At 43.0% G+C, this 18,099-nt stretch overlaps 1 protein-coding gene across 2 annotated transcripts in view; it reads left to right on the forward strand.

The window, feature by feature from the left end:
- Positions 1-1,592: 1,592 nt before the first annotated feature.
- GLIS1 (GLIS family zinc finger 1) overlaps positions 1,593-18,099 on the forward strand; it is a 211,923-nt gene continuing 195,416 nt past the window's right edge. For both annotated transcript variants that reach the window (XM_076340174.1, XM_076340175.1), the window contains exons 1-2: positions 1,593-1,608; positions 1,814-2,203. In XM_076340174.1, coding sequence (XP_076196289.1) covers positions 1,852-2,203 — 352 coding nt within the window. In that variant the 5' untranslated portion in view covers positions 1,593-1,608; positions 1,814-1,851. The remainder of the gene's footprint in view (positions 1,609-1,813; positions 2,204-18,099) is intronic.

Here is an 18,099-nt window from a genome sequence, read left to right on the forward strand (position 1 = left end):
TGGTGTGTCGCAGACCTGCTGTGCTGCACCTGTGCTGACAGCAGCATGCTGGGCAGTAGGGTGCAGGCATCCCCGAGCCAGCAGAGTGGGCTGGTAAATCTTGCTGGTGCAAAGCTGCGCATTGTAGCTCAGCCTGCGTTTGCTTGGAACCAAGCCCAAGCTAATAAACCCAGCTAGATTGCTTCCAGACCCGAGCTGGCCCAGGAGGAGCCAGTGCAAATGTCACTGCTCTGTGCTGCTTGCTCTGAGCTAGCTTAATTTTCTCTAATGGAGTGGGCCAGCTCCAGGCACCTGTAGGAAAGGAATGGTACGATGCATGGCCACTATACAGGCAGAAGCACTGAATGCACCTGAAACTGCATCATCAAGATGTCTTGGCCAGGTTGTACCTACTTCTGACACATCTCCTCCTTCCTGGGGCTGTTGGCAAGGCTTTTGCTCTCTCCTGCTGCTCCTCTGTGGCACACTGCAGTTGCTATGGCTTTTGCACAGTTGTTTGTAGGGCGCTGCCGGCTGTTCAGCGGCTGGGTGGTTTGAGGGTGTCCCATGGTTCCCGCCTGTTGTGTGCCTGGCGCAGAGGTAGCCAGACGCGTGAGCAGGTTGCCTGGGGACAGGTGCGGGGGACACTCGAGGCCCGCGGGCAAAGGGGAAGAGACCAGGCCCTCGGCAGCGGGTGTGAGGGGAAAACATGGACCATGGGCAGGCACAGGGACCCCTCACCGCCGGGGAGGGCACCGGGAAGGTGCGGGCCCTCTGACGAGGCTCGGGGCGCAGGGAGGTGCTGACCCTCTCCCTACGCCCGCGGCAAGCGCGGGGTCCCCGGCTCCTTCCCCTTCTCCGTCGGGGCAAGGCCGTGAGGGGCGGACGGGCCGGACTGGGCCCGCGGGCGGACCCCGCTCCCTGCCGCGCCGCTGTCAAAGCCCCGAGGGGCGGCCCCGGCGGCACAGCCCTCCCCCTGCCCGCCCCGACTGGTCCGAGCGAAGGGCTGGCCCCGCCGCCGCGCCAGGGTAATGGCCCGGGCCGCCTTCACTCAGGCAGCCGGCCCTGCGGCGGGGGAGCGGGGCTGAACCCGTGAGCCCGGCGCAGCGGCGGCGGCAGGACGGGGCGCGGGGGCGGCGGGAGCCGGCGGGCAGCGCGTCCCCCCGGGCGGCCCCTCCCAGGTAGGAGCGCGGGGGCGCGGCTGTCACCGCCGCGCCGAGGCGCTGCCCGCGCCCGGCGGGCTCTCCCTCCCTCCCTCCCTCCCTCCCGCACGTCTCGGCGCGTCGCCGGGGCCGGTGACCCAGGGGCCGCGGTGAGCCCGGCGTGAGCGCCCGGCGTTGGCAAACACGCCCTGCGGCGTTGCGTGCGCTGCCGCCGCGTCCGCTGTTGCCTGGGTGGCCGCTGTTTGGATGCCTCAGCTGAAAGGCACCGGCCTCGACACAACCCCGGCCGTGTGCCGGGCCCCCCTCCCCTCCCGGCCGGTCTCGCCTTCCCCGCAGCGGTTACGAAAAACCCGGCGGTGTTGCCTAGAGAGGGAGGAAAGCCGACGCGCGGCGCCAGCCTCCCCGTCCCTCACAGGCGAGCCGCCGCCGAGGTCTAAGCCCCCCGTTTCTTCCCCCTCCGGCTGGGGTGCGTGAGAGAGCGAGCGGGGCTGCGAGCGCGTTACGCTCCCCGCGGCCGCCTGCGGGCTGTGGGCTGCCTCCTGCCGCACGGGCGACGGTTAATGGCCGTTGGCGGCGCGCGCGGCGGGGCTGAGGTGGCCGCCGGCGCGGGGCTGAGGCGGCGGGGCTGAGGCGGCCGCCGGCGCTGACACCCCGTGTGCCGCTCGATGCAGGAGAGCGGCGAGGGCCCTGGCAGCAGCAGGACGCGGACATGCACTGTGAGCTCGCAGGGGTTCAGAAAGCCAGCGCCGGCCCGGCTCGCTTCGAGGTGACCGATAAATGCCAGGGAGCGCTTCTGAAGGAACTGCCGCGGGTGACCCGTCCCAGCAGTGGTAAAGTTCTCTTGAATCCTCAGATGTCTTTTAAAATAACTGTCAGCAACGGCAGTGACCACACGGAGCCTCAGCAGAGCTCCCCTGAAATGTCAGCGCCTCTGCTAGATTTCATCCCCAAAAGACCCAGCATATTCGAGAGGATCCCAATTCTGCCGAGGGCGCAGGAGCTGCGATGCGCTAGAGGCTCCAAAGATTATTTCCAGCAGCAGAAACATCAAAGCGTGAAGGGTGAGTTTAAAAATGCATGAACTGAACACTACTACCACAAAAAGATATATCCACCATCAAGCTCCTTTTTTTTTTTTTTGTGGGTTTTTTCCCCCTTCTTTTTGGTCTTCAGTATATTTTCTAACTTGTTTATTAAGTTTATTAAACTGCAAGCTTTAAAACTTTTTTTTTCCTATGCACCTTGGAAGTACAGGATAAACCAGACTGTTTTTTTCTGATGGGCAGCAGAGCATTTCTCAATATTCTTTAAGACATCCTGAGACTAGCATCTTCGTTAGTTCTCTTGAGCGATTGCTGCTCGGTTTGGTCGCTTCTCAGAGGTGGTTGTTTTGAGGATGGTGCTGAACACTAGGTTAGTCTGTCCTGCCCCCGAGCGTGCGTGTGGGGTGTTTGTGAGTATGCCTGACTGACAATAAATGCCTAGTTCTTATTCAGCAGTTTCACCATGGTTGCTTGGATTTATAGTTTGTGTTTCAAGAAGGTGTTACAAATGCTGGATTCAGGCAGTGAATCCTCAGACTCGGGATTCTCTGTGCCTGAAAGGCATGGCATAAGGGCAAATTCTGCTAGTTAACAAATCCTCAATTTTCATCTATCCATTGTTAAAGAAGTGGCACTGAAGTTAGGTTAGGAATTGCCCGCTAAAATCTGTTAGTTGCCCTTTTGAGCTAGAACTTGTTAATTGAGCTGGAATTTGTTAATCAAAATTTAGTTTTAAAATAATCCCTCTCGGGTATCACTGGATGGGATCGGAGGGAATTCGAGCATTCCTTTATGCTACAAAGCCATTTGCAGAGACATATATGCACCTAAGGTTATTCATATTAAAGCAATGTTTTCTGTAATGTTAAAAAGGTAATTCTCTTTTTCTCTTCTCAGTCCTTTCCCATTCTCTAAAATAGAGATGTACATACTGTTATCTTGTTGGTGTAAGACAGTTCCCACTAGGATTATTTTCAGTGCATCCTTTTCTGCCCATTCTTCTGAAAAATAAAAGTAGACTGTGTGCCCTTGGACTAGTAACATTTTCTTTTGTGAGCTTGTTACCTAGGGTGATGGCACCTTTCATTGCCATGAAGTTATGTTAATGAACACCTCAATCTGTGCGAGGGCTGTCCTGCAAACTGTAGGATGTGTTTGTTCATCACCAGTGAATACAGACAGAGTGGAGCAGCAGGTTATAAATTACCTTTTTTATTTTTCTGTTTGTTAATGCTGCAATTCTTCTCTCCTGATTAAAAAAAAAAAAGGTAGTTAATGTTTGGCAAGAATGAAATGAAGGTCTGTTACACAGAACCAGGTTTGGAGGGGGGAGAAGGAGAATTCACGAAGTATGAAGGGACAGCTATGAGCTCTAGTACTGCTGTGCTGCTGTGACTGCTGCCTGTAGAAGGGACTCACGAGAGATGTTCAAGTCCCTTGTGGTCTCACAAGTGAGGCTGGTGCCACTTGACTAGGGTTTGTACCAGCTTAAAACCCTACCCTTGCGTTGCCCTACCCAAGCAGACTGTTGAAGCACTTTCCTTTTTTTTTTCTTTCTCACTTTGAGCTACTTAATCCTCTTTTCATGGTTATTTCTCTTGTGGGTGCCGCAGAGGGCAGGGGTGTAGGGAAGTAAGAAGAAAAGTGTAATTTCCATTCACTTGGGACTTCTTATAGTAGGTATAGGTGGGCACTGGGAGAAGGATGCTAATTCATCTTTCCTGACTGATCAATTTACCCTTTTCACCACTGGGAAAAAAATTGTGTTTCAATTTTGTTGCTGTTTTTTGTTTAGTGCATTTTCTGTTCAGGGTGTTACCTTGTGGTTGCTTCAGCATATGGGTTACTTGAGTCATGGGAGTAAGTAGGAGGTATCCATGGGCAGGATAGGGTTCATTTACTGAGCATAGTGATTTGATGGATAATGTTGGCTTTTTCCAAAGACGGCAGCACTGGTGTTTTTTGGGTGAGTTTTGTTTTGGTTTTGCTTTTTATTTTTTTTTCCCTGAGAAGTTAGGGAAAGTAAAATTTTGGGCTAGACTCAGATTTAAAATCTGTGGGCTGTGCTGCTCCTTCTGACCTGTATGGTGTCAGCAAGTGCCTTAATGTCCACTCAGGCATTTTGGAGTTCTCCCACTGAATACTGCGAGCTGCCAGTCCCTGCTCAGCACCCTATGCTTCTGAGTCAGTTCCACAGAAGTAACAGAAGTAACTCAATTGCTCACTGTGATCTAACTGCAAAATCAGAACTCTGTGTATCTAAAGTGAGCTATGCTGCAGACGGGAGAGCTGCTGATCTTTCAAGGAGTGGTGTAAACCATCTCCCAACAACCCTGGTTCTCTCAGGAAGATAAAGAAAAGGACCAGGGACAGCTGTATGTGGATGTGATATAACAAGATATAGCTAAGAAGTGGGAATGAGGGAAATATTCAGATATACCCAGTAAAAAGTTTTGGGAAGGAAACTGATGACAGCTTGATTTCAGATTATTGCGCTATGCATCTCCTGCTCTCCAGTCCCAGAGTACCGTGTACCCAGTAATTCCCTCTGCAATCTGGGTTAGATTACAGAATGTGCCTCCTGGTTTTGGTTTATCCACAGTTGAAAGCTGCAAGTAGGGAGGGTAAAAGACCCTCTTTAACAAGAGCAAAATCAATTTTTATAGTTGCCTGTAAAATATTTTTTTTTTCTAAACATGCCTTTACTTTTTTTTTTTCTTCCCAAAAAAGAGTGAATCAAAATGATATACTACCCTATGAATAAAAAGGGCAGCTTTGAAGTAATCACAATAGGGAAAAAGCATCCTGCTGTTGTAACGTCTCTGTGATGTTACTCTACAACTTCACAGTGTTTAAGTTATGATCCTGCAAAATGCTTCTGTGCCTGAGCAAGTCTTTTTACATGAACAGCGAAACAAAAACTTGAGGGGTGGTGATGAGGATTACTTCTGGGAATCAGATCATTTGGGATTGAACTTTGCAGGATGGAGCTGTTGGTTGTTTACCAAAAATATCAGTATTTTGGAGTTGTGCTTCATGTTTTGTTCTGTTTGGGAGCTGTTTAAAATAAACACCCAGTTTTTACCCAGCCTCCCCCTTCTGGTATGGTTGGCTGGGATACACACCCCACTTTTCTTGATCATTGATTTCCCAGTGTGTCACAAGGCAGAGTATTTGCACCTAGGCAGTGCTTCTTAGAGGCATTTGTGATCTGCTCGGCATAGAATAACTGTACCATAAGGTATGAAGTCCATTTTACAATGTTTTCCTGGGATTCTGTGGTTTTGGTTCTGTTTTGTTGAATTTCATGCTACGATATTACCAGGGCGAAATAATTATTGTCAACAGGAAAGAAACTCTGGGAAAGAAAGCTTTAGTGGTGACAAAAGAGTAATTTATAAAGATGTCAAATATCTCAGTTTTTTAATGACATTGATTATGGTTGTTACCAGGAAACACTTCTTCTTTTCATTCTTTTCCAGTTTCGTTCGGTGTACCTAATTCATGACTCAGTAGAAATGACGAGATTTATCCTGTTAGTTGTGCCACTGGGAAATCATCCAAATGGCCCAGACCTTTGCAGTAACCACTTCAGATATTAACTTACAGTGGGCAAAACAATAAGCTGTTCGGGTTGCAGTAGTTGGATGTTTCCTTCTTGCGAGTATTTTTTGTTCAGACAAGGAGAAAGTGGGTTGGGGTTTTTTTTTGTGTTTTTTTTGTTTGTTTGTTTTAGCTGTAGCTGCTTTCAGCAAACATACAACCAATGTATTGAAATGTATTAATTTTCTTTTACTGTTGAGAAGGAGGGTTAAATCTTGCCATTGCAACCCTCTGTGACTATTCCCTTGGTTAGCAGGACAGTCCTTGCATAAGTAACAGCTTATACTCTTGAGATCTTAAGCAAAAGCTTATGTTTTAGTTATATGACTTATTAGGTGTATTGACTGGTCTTGGGCCTGATTCTGCCATTTTCTTTCATACACCTCGTCTGTGTTCACCTGAATTATCCCACTGGAGCAAATGGGACTGCCTAGAGCTGATAAATATTATATGGACTGATAAAGAAACAGGGAATGGGTTCACTGGTATGGTGATCTCTAAACTCTCTCAATTTTATATAGAGCTATAGTAATAAATTTTTCTTCTTTTTGCTGTCGTTCTCTTGCTTGCTGCATTTGAACTCTCCACTACAAAAAGGAATTTAAAGGTTTATTTGAACAGAACTTGCAGTTACAGAACTCCTTTTTATTTTATGGGCTGGGTTTTTTGTTTTTTTTTTTTAATTTTCTTTTTCTTTTTTTTTTTTTAAGGGGAGAAAGGAGAAGAAACTGCAGATTGGTGAATGTGTGCATAAAGTCATTTGGGATAAATTGTGACTGTCCCCTCCTCCCTTAAACTGGCTAAAATGCTTACTTTTCTTGAATAGGAAAATAACTTTCTGTTACTTGTTGCTGAAGGAAGTTCTTCTAATGATTTGTGTTGCAAAATCAGAGTCACTGAATTGAAGATGACCCTTTCATGGATTTAATTTAAAAGAGGTTTAATTGTATTAATAATTAAATTCTTTGTTATTTAGAGAATATCTAGTAAATACAAACCAGAAGATCTAACGATCAACCTGTCATATAAAGGCATTCAGTACTTGTAAAAGCAAAAAACCCCATTCTGCTTCAGGAAAAAATACAGCTATTGGAAAAAAGAATAAATATTGTATCTGTCTTAATGTTGGGTGAAATTATATGGAATAACAAATAATGTTGGATTACAGGAAATAAGTCTGATCTGTGGAAGAGATTTTGTAACTTCTTGAGTTTTACTTGAAGGAATAGAAGTGAAAAATAAGAAATTACTTGCTTTGGCTTTAAAATGTTACATTAACATATGGAATCAAAATGGGGATTATTATATACGCTGCTAAATGGGATGAGAAGAAAAATATCTTTTCCTTTCTTCTTTTATAGTAAGAAAAAGTTTAAAATCTATATCTTGCAAGTACTTAAGCATGTGCATTACTGTGTTCCTGTCAGTAGTCTCATCAACTACTAATACTTTGGACTTAGAATATTCTAAATTACATATTCAACTATATCTAAATGATTATTTGTATGTTAGAGTTCAACCCTGTATGTTAGAGTTCAACCCTGTATACACATAAGCTGTTAAAGTGTATGCTGAGGATTTTTAGTAGATTTGAGATTATATTCTGGAAGTGCTTCAAGATTCTATTTAGTAGAACTACTAAATGTAATGTGTCTTCTGGGAGATAGTACTTCTTTATTGCAACAAAGTTGGATGGGTTTTTTTTTCACTTTCAGTGAGCAAAGATGCTCAGTATGTTGAATAAGAGGGACAAAATTTTACTCTAAACCATTAATATTAGTAGGAGTCTTGCCACTAACTTTAGCTGGGTCAGTATTTCAATCCTAATATTACAGAAGTTCTTTATCCTGTGTGCACGGAAAAGCTTGTAGAACAAATAACAAGCTTGTATTAAATCCATCTGTAAGCTAGGAAGTGGAATAACGTATGACTATGAAGAGAAATTTGTAGTACTGTGAATATAATTTCCATGTTCAGTACCATGATTACCATTATTCTAGAAACATGAACCTCTGCTGTTTAGTGATTTTAGAACTGTTGAAGATGTCGATGGCAGGGTAATTGGAGAGGGTATATAGATGTGAACCACTCCATTTTGTACTCCAGGTTTCTATCATTATATGTAAACAGGCTTGAACAAGGCGTGCAAGCTAGTAATCATTTCACAGTGCATGAAACTGCTTTTAATAGGCTGTTGTTTTTGTTTGCTTTTTTTTCTCAGCCACCAAACGTTGTTTCCCAGCACACTGATGTAACTCAAAGAATACAGGGTTCCAAAGCAAGGGCAGTGCTCACTAACTGTGGTACAGTGTAATCTTGCCCTACGAATGTGCAAACAATAGCAAAAGTATGTGTTTCTGAATATGGCACAGCTGTTATCTTCTCCTGAGAGCACGGAGCGTTACAATGACATAGACAGAACGACCAGTTAAACCCACTCATGCCGTTTTATTGCATTTAAATGGAGCATGTAAAAAAAGCAAGGGCCTGTTCTTCCATTCAGATAAGTATCAGTTCAGACTACTGCAGTACTACCTTTCTGCACAGGCTTTGAAGAATAGAGGCAAAGAATTCCCCTTTTTCCTTCCCCTCCTATTACATTTCTGGCACCCAGTATGTGAAATCTCAGTTGGAACCTGGAACTTTCTGTTCTCGGAATCTGCGCTTCACTAGTAACCTGGAACAAGGATTTCTTTTTTTTTTTAAATTTTTTTTTATTACGGTCATTAGTTTGGATATATTAAATGATTGTTAATGATTAAGATTATTTGTCGAAAGGAGACTACTTGAAAGACAGATGAGACATTGGCAGAGCTGCAATAGGAAATAGATTTTAGGTTATTTTAAGGTGTTGAGCATTTAGGAATTACAAGGTTGAACTCAGTCAAATCATCACGAAGTGCTTGAGTGCTCTTTTTTTTTTAAGCAGTTGTATTGGTTTAAATCTAATAATTATGTCTGACTTTTCTGTCATTATGTCTGAATGTATATGTGATTATTTTGCATAGTGGATTGTTAAGGAGAACTGTAATTGAATCTACCCGATCAAATTTATTCTAAGGGTTAAATGAATGCAAAACATCTTAAACTGTGTTTAATTCTGGCATTTATGCATGTGATAAGAACAGGGCTTTGTGAGAGCTATAGAGTTGTCAGTTGTTTTAGAATGAGGGGAAAGCAAATACATTCTTACGTGGTTTTTTGCATATTTAGCCAGAGGGAAAAATGACACTAAGGCGACATCATCAAATACTGTAAAACTAACTTTTTAATACAGATCTCCATTGTTGTTTTAAGTGCTTAAGGGGTTGGTGGTTTGGTTTATTTTGGAACTTGTTGAACTATATGAAGTGTGTCTCCAGGGGCCTGGTATTTTAATACCTAGTAGAAGGTTGTATAACAGTAGATGATGTATTTTGCCTGCCTTCCAACGCTGTAAATAAATTACATGTGCTGGCTTGGGAGAGCGTATCTGAGGTGTAAATCAAAGGCTAATATAAGAGGAAAAAAAACAATTAGTGATATCTTGTAACGGATTAGGGGGTTTTTATTGATTTATCTATAATCAAGAGATGTAAGAGCAATAATATGTATAAAAATGTTAACATGAGGCGCTTCCCAAGAAGAGGTAGAGGGTCTAGGATTATTTAAAATAAGTGCTGTGATTCACTGCTTTTTCACAATTTGCTGTGGTTAAGTCACTTAAATACTGAAGACAACAATCCCCTAGGCAAAGAAAGATAATATAATTTTAAGCATATTGTAAAGATTGAAATTTGATAGCTTCCACTCTAAAATCCTATCTAAGTCTTGGTTGTATTAAAAGGAAAATAGATACATGTGTCAGTTTTGGAGCATAATCTTTTTTTGAGTTTAAAGAATGATAAATGTGCTTCAAACAGGCAACACAACAGTTTATTAATGTGAATATTTTGCTAAATACATGCTTAACACAATCCCCATTCCTTTATAATAAGTTTAAATATTAATTCTTTGGAATGCTAGATGCCTAAAGCTAGATAGAAATGCTGTGCAGTTTCAGATATCTAGGAGTGGGCTTGTGAAACAGGATATTTAACTGGGAGAGATGAGTAGCACATTTCAGAGTTATTAGGGCAGAACAACAATGCAAGGAGATGACTTAAAAAAAAAAGTTACAAAATTGTTTTCTGTGTATGAGGCTTAAATACCCTAGAGTTATTTATTTGAAATACAAGAGTAGATTTCCTATGTATGTAGGTTCTAGATTGCATTTTTTATTATTATTTTGTTTAACTTCTTAGCTGCCTGCCCCTCTCTAAAGCAGCTGGCTTTGATTTAACCTGAATCCTTCACTGAGAGCAAATGATCAGTCACTTACGATGACTGTGTGTTGTGCTCTTTGATGGAACATCTCTGTAGTGGCAGACCCTTAAGAGAGATGCCCAAATAGGACAGGAAGGGTGCTCGAGGAAAGCAGCAGTTTGCATTCAGAAGGACTCATTTCACTCTAGAACAGCTCTCGCTTATCGTTCCTTATGTAAGTCCTGCCTACCTCCCAACTCTTTCTTCTCTGTCCAGCACAAATGGGGATTAAAGTGAGAACAGATAAAAGAGGAAATTTCTGTTTTATTTCCCAGTATTTTCTGGGAAAATCCCAGAAAGGATTTAACATGACGTTTCATAGCTCTTGCTTTGCCCTGCTGCTCCTGCTGAAATTGCAGAGAGTTGTAGCATTGACTTCAGCAGGAGGCCAGTACTGAATGATTTCGAAAATCCCATCCATGCTCTTTTGAGGTACAGAAGAGAAGATCCAAGTGTTAAACTCTCTCCCAGAGAGAAAGGTGTGCAAACAGAAGCAGCCCAGTAGCTCGGATGCCAAGGTCAGTCAGCACAGCACGTTCACCTTTAATTTTTCTTCGTGTTCAAGACCCTGCATGGGTCTAAAGCCAGCGTGATCTGCTGTCGTACATGAAACAGGCAAAAACGGTGAAGGATTGTGCCAGCAGCTGACATGGCCAAGTATATAAATGTTTTGGATGAAAAGATTTAGGGTGCTTGAACTCTGTTCTAGGCTGTACCACTTGTATCATTTTGGGGCAAGTCTGTGTACTGTTCATGGTATTTCCACTGTAAGAATGTAACGGAGTATGGTGTAGAGAAAGACAAGCCAGTTTTGGAGCCAGAAACAGTGCAGTTATTTCGGCACAGCATCAGGGCCAGCTTAATTTTCTATGCTAAGGGACAGAGTTTGTTAGTTCAGGTGCAGTGTTTGGGTGATGTGGCTGTGCTCTGTTTGAGATCTGATCTGGTGTTGTTGCAGGATGCTGCACTGCAACGTGTGGCTGTATCAGCCTGGGGTGACCCTTGCTTGAGCGTGGCTGCACCCCCTCTACACATTGTGCGCATGGACCAGATTTCTCTCTTTGCTACGTGAAGTATGTGATGCTTGCCCTTGTTGGTAAGTCTCCTTCAGTGTGAGTGGTGAAAACTGCAAAATACATATTTGTTATCTTTGGGAGAGTAAGTTTTTAATGGAACATTTTAGTTGGGCTTCTTACTGCTTGGCATCTGGTTTATGCTGCCAGTTGCAGAATTGTTGCTGAGGAACAAATTCTCCCATTTATTTTAGTGCCTGACACGCTGAGGTGAGGGAAAGGAGGCTACATTAAGGGAGCTGTGTTGGAAATAGCCAATACTAAGTACCTGTTGGGAGGAAAATCTTCCACCCTGGTTTGCTAGAGGAAGGAACTTCAGGGTTGCCCTTGCCTTCCAGCAGATGGAAAAGTCTCTTACGGCTGTTGTTCTTGAGGCAGAAATCACCCAATGGATTGTATGCCCCCTGGGCTTGAGGTACAGGTGGCTACCAGAAGGTTCCTGAGATCCTCATCAGCAGAACAGATTTTGCACACAGCTGAGACTGTCTCCCAGGACTTGAAGAAGAAAAAACAACACTAAATTCCTCCTTTCTGGATATCTGATTGTTGTAACGTTCAGTTTCCTTGAAGTCATCAGAGCTGGTTTATGTTCAACTGAAACTGAGCTGGCCTGAGTCCATTATCCCTAGCTCTGGTGCAAATCTGAAGTGACGCCATTTTAAAACCGAGAGTGGATAAAAAGGAGGCAGTCTTGAGCCCTGGAGGGCTAATGCGTAGAAGTTTGTCCTGTAAGTATGGACTCAGTTCACTTGGCAAAAGAAAAAGATGTCTCACGTTTTTAATCTGAACAGTTTTGCTTCTTATTTTTCCTCTTGCCAACTCACCACAAATTGGCTTATATTCTTTGAGTTCTTGAGCTATTCGATAAGGTTTGCTGACTTGTCATATTTTTGTGGGGATAAGCTACAGACTATGTGTGTGAATGGTTCTCTTTTCAAAACAAAGATCCCCATGCATTTCAGCATCTCTCTGGTTTGAATGGGTATGCAGGAAATTTAAGGGGATGTTTACCCCTAGAGCCCACTTGCTCTTTCCCTGCCCTTGAGTCTCAATAACTTATTCTTTCTACTCTCTTAGCCTCCTGGCCTCTGTCTTTTACTTTGTGCAACTTTGCTGTTGGCTTATTTTTAAATATATGTAAAGGGTTGTAACTTGTTTGAATTGTGGGCTAAATATGTGGAAGTATGGCAACTGGTGTAAATAGCTTTTGGTCTGTTGAATGTGTAAATACTCAAAATCTGTCAGGGTGATTTGGCTAGCTTTTTTTGGAAAGGATTATTCATATGAGATCTCCTTTCTCTTACTGCATCCCATCAGAAGCTGTTAGGCAGAGATTACTGGCACGAATACTCGGACTGCTTTGTCAAAATTCACTTTTATGCCTATTTGCTTATAAGTTTGCCACTTCCACAAATACTTTTACAAGTGCCTATATTTTGCAAGATTAGTCATAGAAAGCCAATATAAAGGGCACCAACATCTAGAAAGTGAGAGCAAACCATTGGAATGACTAATCATCAATAGTGTTTTGAGCCTGAATGTATGATGGCATTGGCTACAAGTACAGTTTATTTGGCAAGTTTGAGTGAAAACACTGGTGTTCTGCAGAGGCTTTCTGCTTCAGTGGTACCCAGGTTAAGTTTCTCAAAATGGGACTAACCTGCTTGGGGAACTTTCCTTGCTAAGGGTTGGTGTTAATGCCAACAATAGTGTTTTTATTAGCTGCTGGAGAATTTGCTGGGAGGCTTGAAAATTAAGAACAGTAAACATTAGAGGTGATAAAGATGTCTTATGCATGGGGTAGATGTTTCAGCAGCAAGCAGTCACTCTGAAGTGACAGGGAGGCAGTTTCAGAGCCTAGATAATATGAGACTTGAGAGGAAACTTGGTGAAAAACAGCCTCATAACCAACTAGCATTTAGGTAAAAAAGTTTTCTCTAGTGGTAGTTAGTATCATAATTCAGTCTGGAAGATTGGATACAGTTTCCAGCGTGAAGGCTCCTGACTACAGCATTTGCTAGTTTGATGAGCAACCTAGATTTAGAATATAAGCTAGATATGAGAAGGACCTTCTAAACATAGAATCCACTGATTTATAGATCAGAGTTATAATTCGTGTGCATGGTGCCCACACATCCTTCAGAGGCACCAGTCTTGTTCTGCTAGTGTGGAAGAAAATCTCTTATTGCATCCTTTCTGAATCTGAGTGTGGCTGTAGGTTTTCCCTGTTGGTACTAAGTACTTTATGAAGTGCACCTGATATTCAGCACCTTCTGTCTCTTCTACATGGGTTTATTCTTCCACAGGGATTATGTGGGCTTGACACTAGGAAAGATATTAACTAGGAGTATACTTAGCTTTTGACATATGGTGCTCAGTGCCCAAGCAGGCTGTGAATTGTTTGTCACTGGAGTTCTTAAAGACAGGCTGGATGGAAATCCTGCTGTGGGATGTAACTCTTTGGGCCCGACTGTCTTTCCTGTGACATTTTTAATTCCCACACTCAACTGCTTAGGCACTATAAGGAGTTACAAGCAGTCCCTCAAACTGTAATACTCCAGGCGTCTATCCTCTCTGACTTACTGAACAAAGTTCAAATCCCTCCTTGTCTAACACTGGTGTTTCTGGCCACTCATTTGTTTGTCAAGAAAACACCGAGAAGGCATACAATAAAAACCAGCACTGAGTGAAGGGCTCTAAGAGCAGCAATTGAGAGCCAGTGGTGGGACAACTGGGCATGGAAAATGATTGATTTTTATGTGCAAAGCAGTTGTGAAATGTTCTGTGGCATTCTGGGGACATGCCATTGCTAACAAACGATTGCCTGTTGGGGATAGAAAAGGCCAACCATTGTTCTGAAGAAGGAAATAGCCTTATTGATACTGAATTAGGCTCACATTGAATTATTATTATTATTCATTTGCAGTGCATCCTGTTTTCCAAATATGAAAATTAACTGACCATGCTGAAGTCCTCCAGCACTATCGACCTTTAGTTGTTGGTCATATCTACATCCTTATTGTCCAGGTGGAGTTTAGGCTGTTTAGAACTGGGGATGTATTGTGGTGGAAATCTGCATTAACAGAGCAGATGAAGGAAGCTGTTCTGCTTCTTAAAAGAGTTCATCAAGCTTGTTCTTGTTTTATAACAAGTATGAGAGTGAGGCTGGCAGAGGTAAATGTGTAGATCAGACTTAAGCTTCTGGGATACATTTTGAATTGTCACATGCAACGTTGATGGCAGAAAAATAGTGGTATAGAAAGCAATAATGTTGCCTTTTTAATGGAGTAAAAACTGATTTATCTATAGAAATTGAGATGCACACCAAACAACAATATTTTGTACAGTGACAGTATTTTGTATACAACTCTGAAAGTTTGAGTTTTGTTCCCAGTGTTATCTAATAGTTTCTACTGAAATTCTGACAGAAAATAGAAAACCACTGCCAGTAAAGTTTGTCTGTTGCTTCAGATAAAGGGAGTAATACATAAAAATTAGGAAGTGACTGGCATGCAACATGGATTTCTTAAACAATGATCAGGAACTGGACAATGAATATTTTCATACAGTCAAAAACATGAGACACTACCTTGGCACGGAGGAGATAAACTGTTTTTATAGATGGGAGGCTGTATGTCCTGGAAAGCAGTGATGCTGAAAAGGATTGGGATATCATATTCAATTGGTATGAGAAAATAGATTTCTAATGGGGCACAAGGTGATATTATACATTATTAAAAAGCATAGGGAAGTGATGTTATCTTTCTGTTAAGCATCACTCTAGTTGCAGGAAGATAGATTAATGCTCAAATGGCTTTGGATCAAAGGATCCAAAGGATTTGGAGAAGAACTGGAAGATGCTAACCCATATGTGGTACTGATAGACTAATGGAAGATTAGAGGCAATCTGGTCTGTTCTGGAGATATGTGATACTTGAGGGTTCTTTTGGGTGCAGATAAATGCAGAATGACATCTCATGGCTGGAAACCGAGAAATATCAAACAAGAAGGAAGACCCGTGTTTTTGACTGCAAGGATAACTAACCCTGGCACAGCTTAGCAAATGATGTGATAAATCCTCTGGTACTTGGAGTTGCTGAGCCAGGTTTGGATGTTCCTATGGAAGAAATAATTAGTTTTAACCATGGACAACTGCATTCAATGGTAGAATCACTAGACGAACAAGCTGGACCATCCCAATGGCTTGCACTTGCAATCTGTAAAAGGTTGGATTCCAGGCCATCTCCTGCTGCCAGTCCTGGTGCTGCTCTTCCTTCATGTGCCCTCTGTATTGCAGTCCTTGGGCCTAGCATCCATATTGAGGCCAAATTTAGGGCCTCATGCTGGGTTTCATGACAAAGAGTAGGGGGCAGGCAGGGGAAGGAGGAGCATTGCCACACCACAGTCACACAGTTTTGACAGTAATTATGGTAAGGCAATCACTAGCAGCTAATGTTTCTTCCAAACCCGCCCTTTCTTTCCTCTTGTTATGTCTCTCTCTTCAGCAAACAGCACCACTCCTCCTTGACTAGACTAGTCTCTATTCAGAGATGTTGTGATGGAACCTACTGTCTCCCAGGACCTGGGCTGAGACCAACTAAAACCAAGTGCTGGGTTTAAAACCTGGACATGTGGGGAAAGGTTAACGGCTGTGATCTTCCTTCTCTTACCAAGCACTGATGATTTTCAACATTAATGTCTTCCCTTTCTTTGCTTTCTGAAATGAAAACAAAGGCTCTTAGCCTCCTTCCTAGCATAGCAATAGCGACATACTAACACAGTTATTACAGCAAACATTGTGGCCCTCTCTGGTCATGATGTTTTCTTTCTGTGGGGAGACTGAAATACTAACTCACAAATAATGTCTTTAGAAGTCATATTAGTCACACATTTTTAAGACATTCCAAAATCATACCAACCTCCTTCTGAGCTTGTCTGTTGCTACCAATGATTCAAAGTTTTGAAAACTCTCCTTTAGTTTTGATTTACATTTTGGTCTTGGGCACTTGTTATTTCTGGCAAATGCCAGCTCAGTTTCATTAAAGAAAAATCTGTTTTACAGCTACGCGGCTCAGATCTGCTGCGCTTCTAATAATTGATGGCTGGTTTCCTTATTTCCTGCATTGTAGAAAAATAAGGACCTTGTTAGACCCAAACAAGCCTGCATAAAGTCACAGTGTGAAACATCAGGTTGGGGGTGAGCAGAGCAGCTGTGGGCAGGTTTTACAACTTTGGGCCACAGTTGATTGAGGCAGCCAAGGGAAACTGAGAGATACCCATGTGACTGAAATTCGGTTGAGTTCTTTGGCTCCCTGGCCTGAGATTTATATTTGTGACACCTTCCTCCTCTGTCAGTCCCTGGGCCAGACACAAGTCTGTGTCTGTATATGTACTTAGGACTCCACGCACCCTGTGGTGTGGCCGCTGTGCCCGTTGCTTGCCATGCCCCCACAGGACATGTCTATTTCCAATGTTGGCTGTCTTGCTCCTACAGCCCACAACAGTGCGAGTGTGTGCTTTGGAAGAAAGCAGCTGCCATGTGGTGGGGATGAAAAATCAAGAGCAAACACTTTCAGAATTTCTGCAAGTGGGCAAATTAATTTCAATCTGAACTGTCATCACAAGGGCCTTATTTTCCTTCCACTTTCCTTTGGGTGGTATCTTTGATTTATATTTCTGAACGGGGCAAGTGATTGCCCTTTGGTGCCCACTAAGAGCATGTGCAGTTCAATTTCTTTATAGATGATCAGTTACAGAATCCTCTCAGTTTCTGGGTTTATGTTATTGCGGACAGGTTTGTTGGTTTTGTTTGTTGTTGGTTTTGTTTGTTGTTGGTTTTGTTTGTTGTTGGTTTTGTTTGTTGTTTTGTTTTAAGAGCCGGTGAAATTCAGTGATGCCTATGTTAATTGAAAACAATCTGTAAGTTTTAACGAGCAGCTAATGTCTATCAGGTATTCTTCCACAATGCAATAGCTGTCAGATGCCTCCTATAATATTGCCACTCCATAAGCCTGGTAGTAGAGACAGGATCCCCTGCCTTAGAGATTCATGGAATTAAATGGCTTCTAGGAAGCCAAGCAGTGACACCTGAACGATGTCATAAAAGGTGGGGTTTTTTTTCATGTATCTATCAGGTCCAGTCTGTTTCCTTTGAGAACTGGATGGTTGTTTTCAGGCAAGACAAATGTGTGATGAGTCTCCTAGGCATTCCTTTGAAGGACTTGCTCCTCAAAGGAGGTGCTGAAGAGTTTGTAGGAACTGTAGAACCACTGAAAAATCAAGCCTTAAAGTTTCCTCTACTAAAGGTCTGATCCAGAGAAGTATTTAGGCACCTAACTCCCATTGACATCAGTGGAAATACAGTGCCTAAATACCTCTCTGGATCTGGTGCTTAATCTTCTGGCGTTGAATGTTACATAGTTCATGCTTTCTGGCATCTTGATGCCTTTTATGGCATCTTCTGTGAGTGGTGCAATAGTATTAATTTTGAATTCTTCCCATCATGAGTTCCAGCATGTGATGCAGACAGTTGCCTAGAAAGCTATGCCATGTGATAATCTACTGTTCCACCAAGGAGTTGAGGCCTTGTAGACAAGCAGTAGGATGGGAGAGCAACTCAGAGAAAATACACTGCTCTTTTATTAATTTAGTGTTACTGAGGGAGGATGGGGCCGACCTTCAGGCGCTGAGACTTTGTTGAGGGGGGAACTAAAGTGATATACTCATTTGTTTGGATGAAAATCCAGGGAAAAGTGGGAGATTTTTGTTGGCATTTCCTCCACTCAGTGCTGATCTTATCATGCTGGTTTAGTAGCAGAGCTCCTTTGGCTCCTTGCCAGGTGATACCATTGGAGTCTGTCTGAGATGTGCAAGATAAAAGATCTCAGGGAATTA

The sequence above is a fragment of the Aptenodytes patagonicus genome, chromosome 5 (genome assembly GCF_965638725.1).
Source record: "Aptenodytes patagonicus chromosome 5, bAptPat1.pri.cur, whole genome shotgun sequence".
NCBI classification, from domain to species: domain Eukaryota; kingdom Metazoa; phylum Chordata; class Aves; order Sphenisciformes; family Spheniscidae; genus Aptenodytes; species Aptenodytes patagonicus.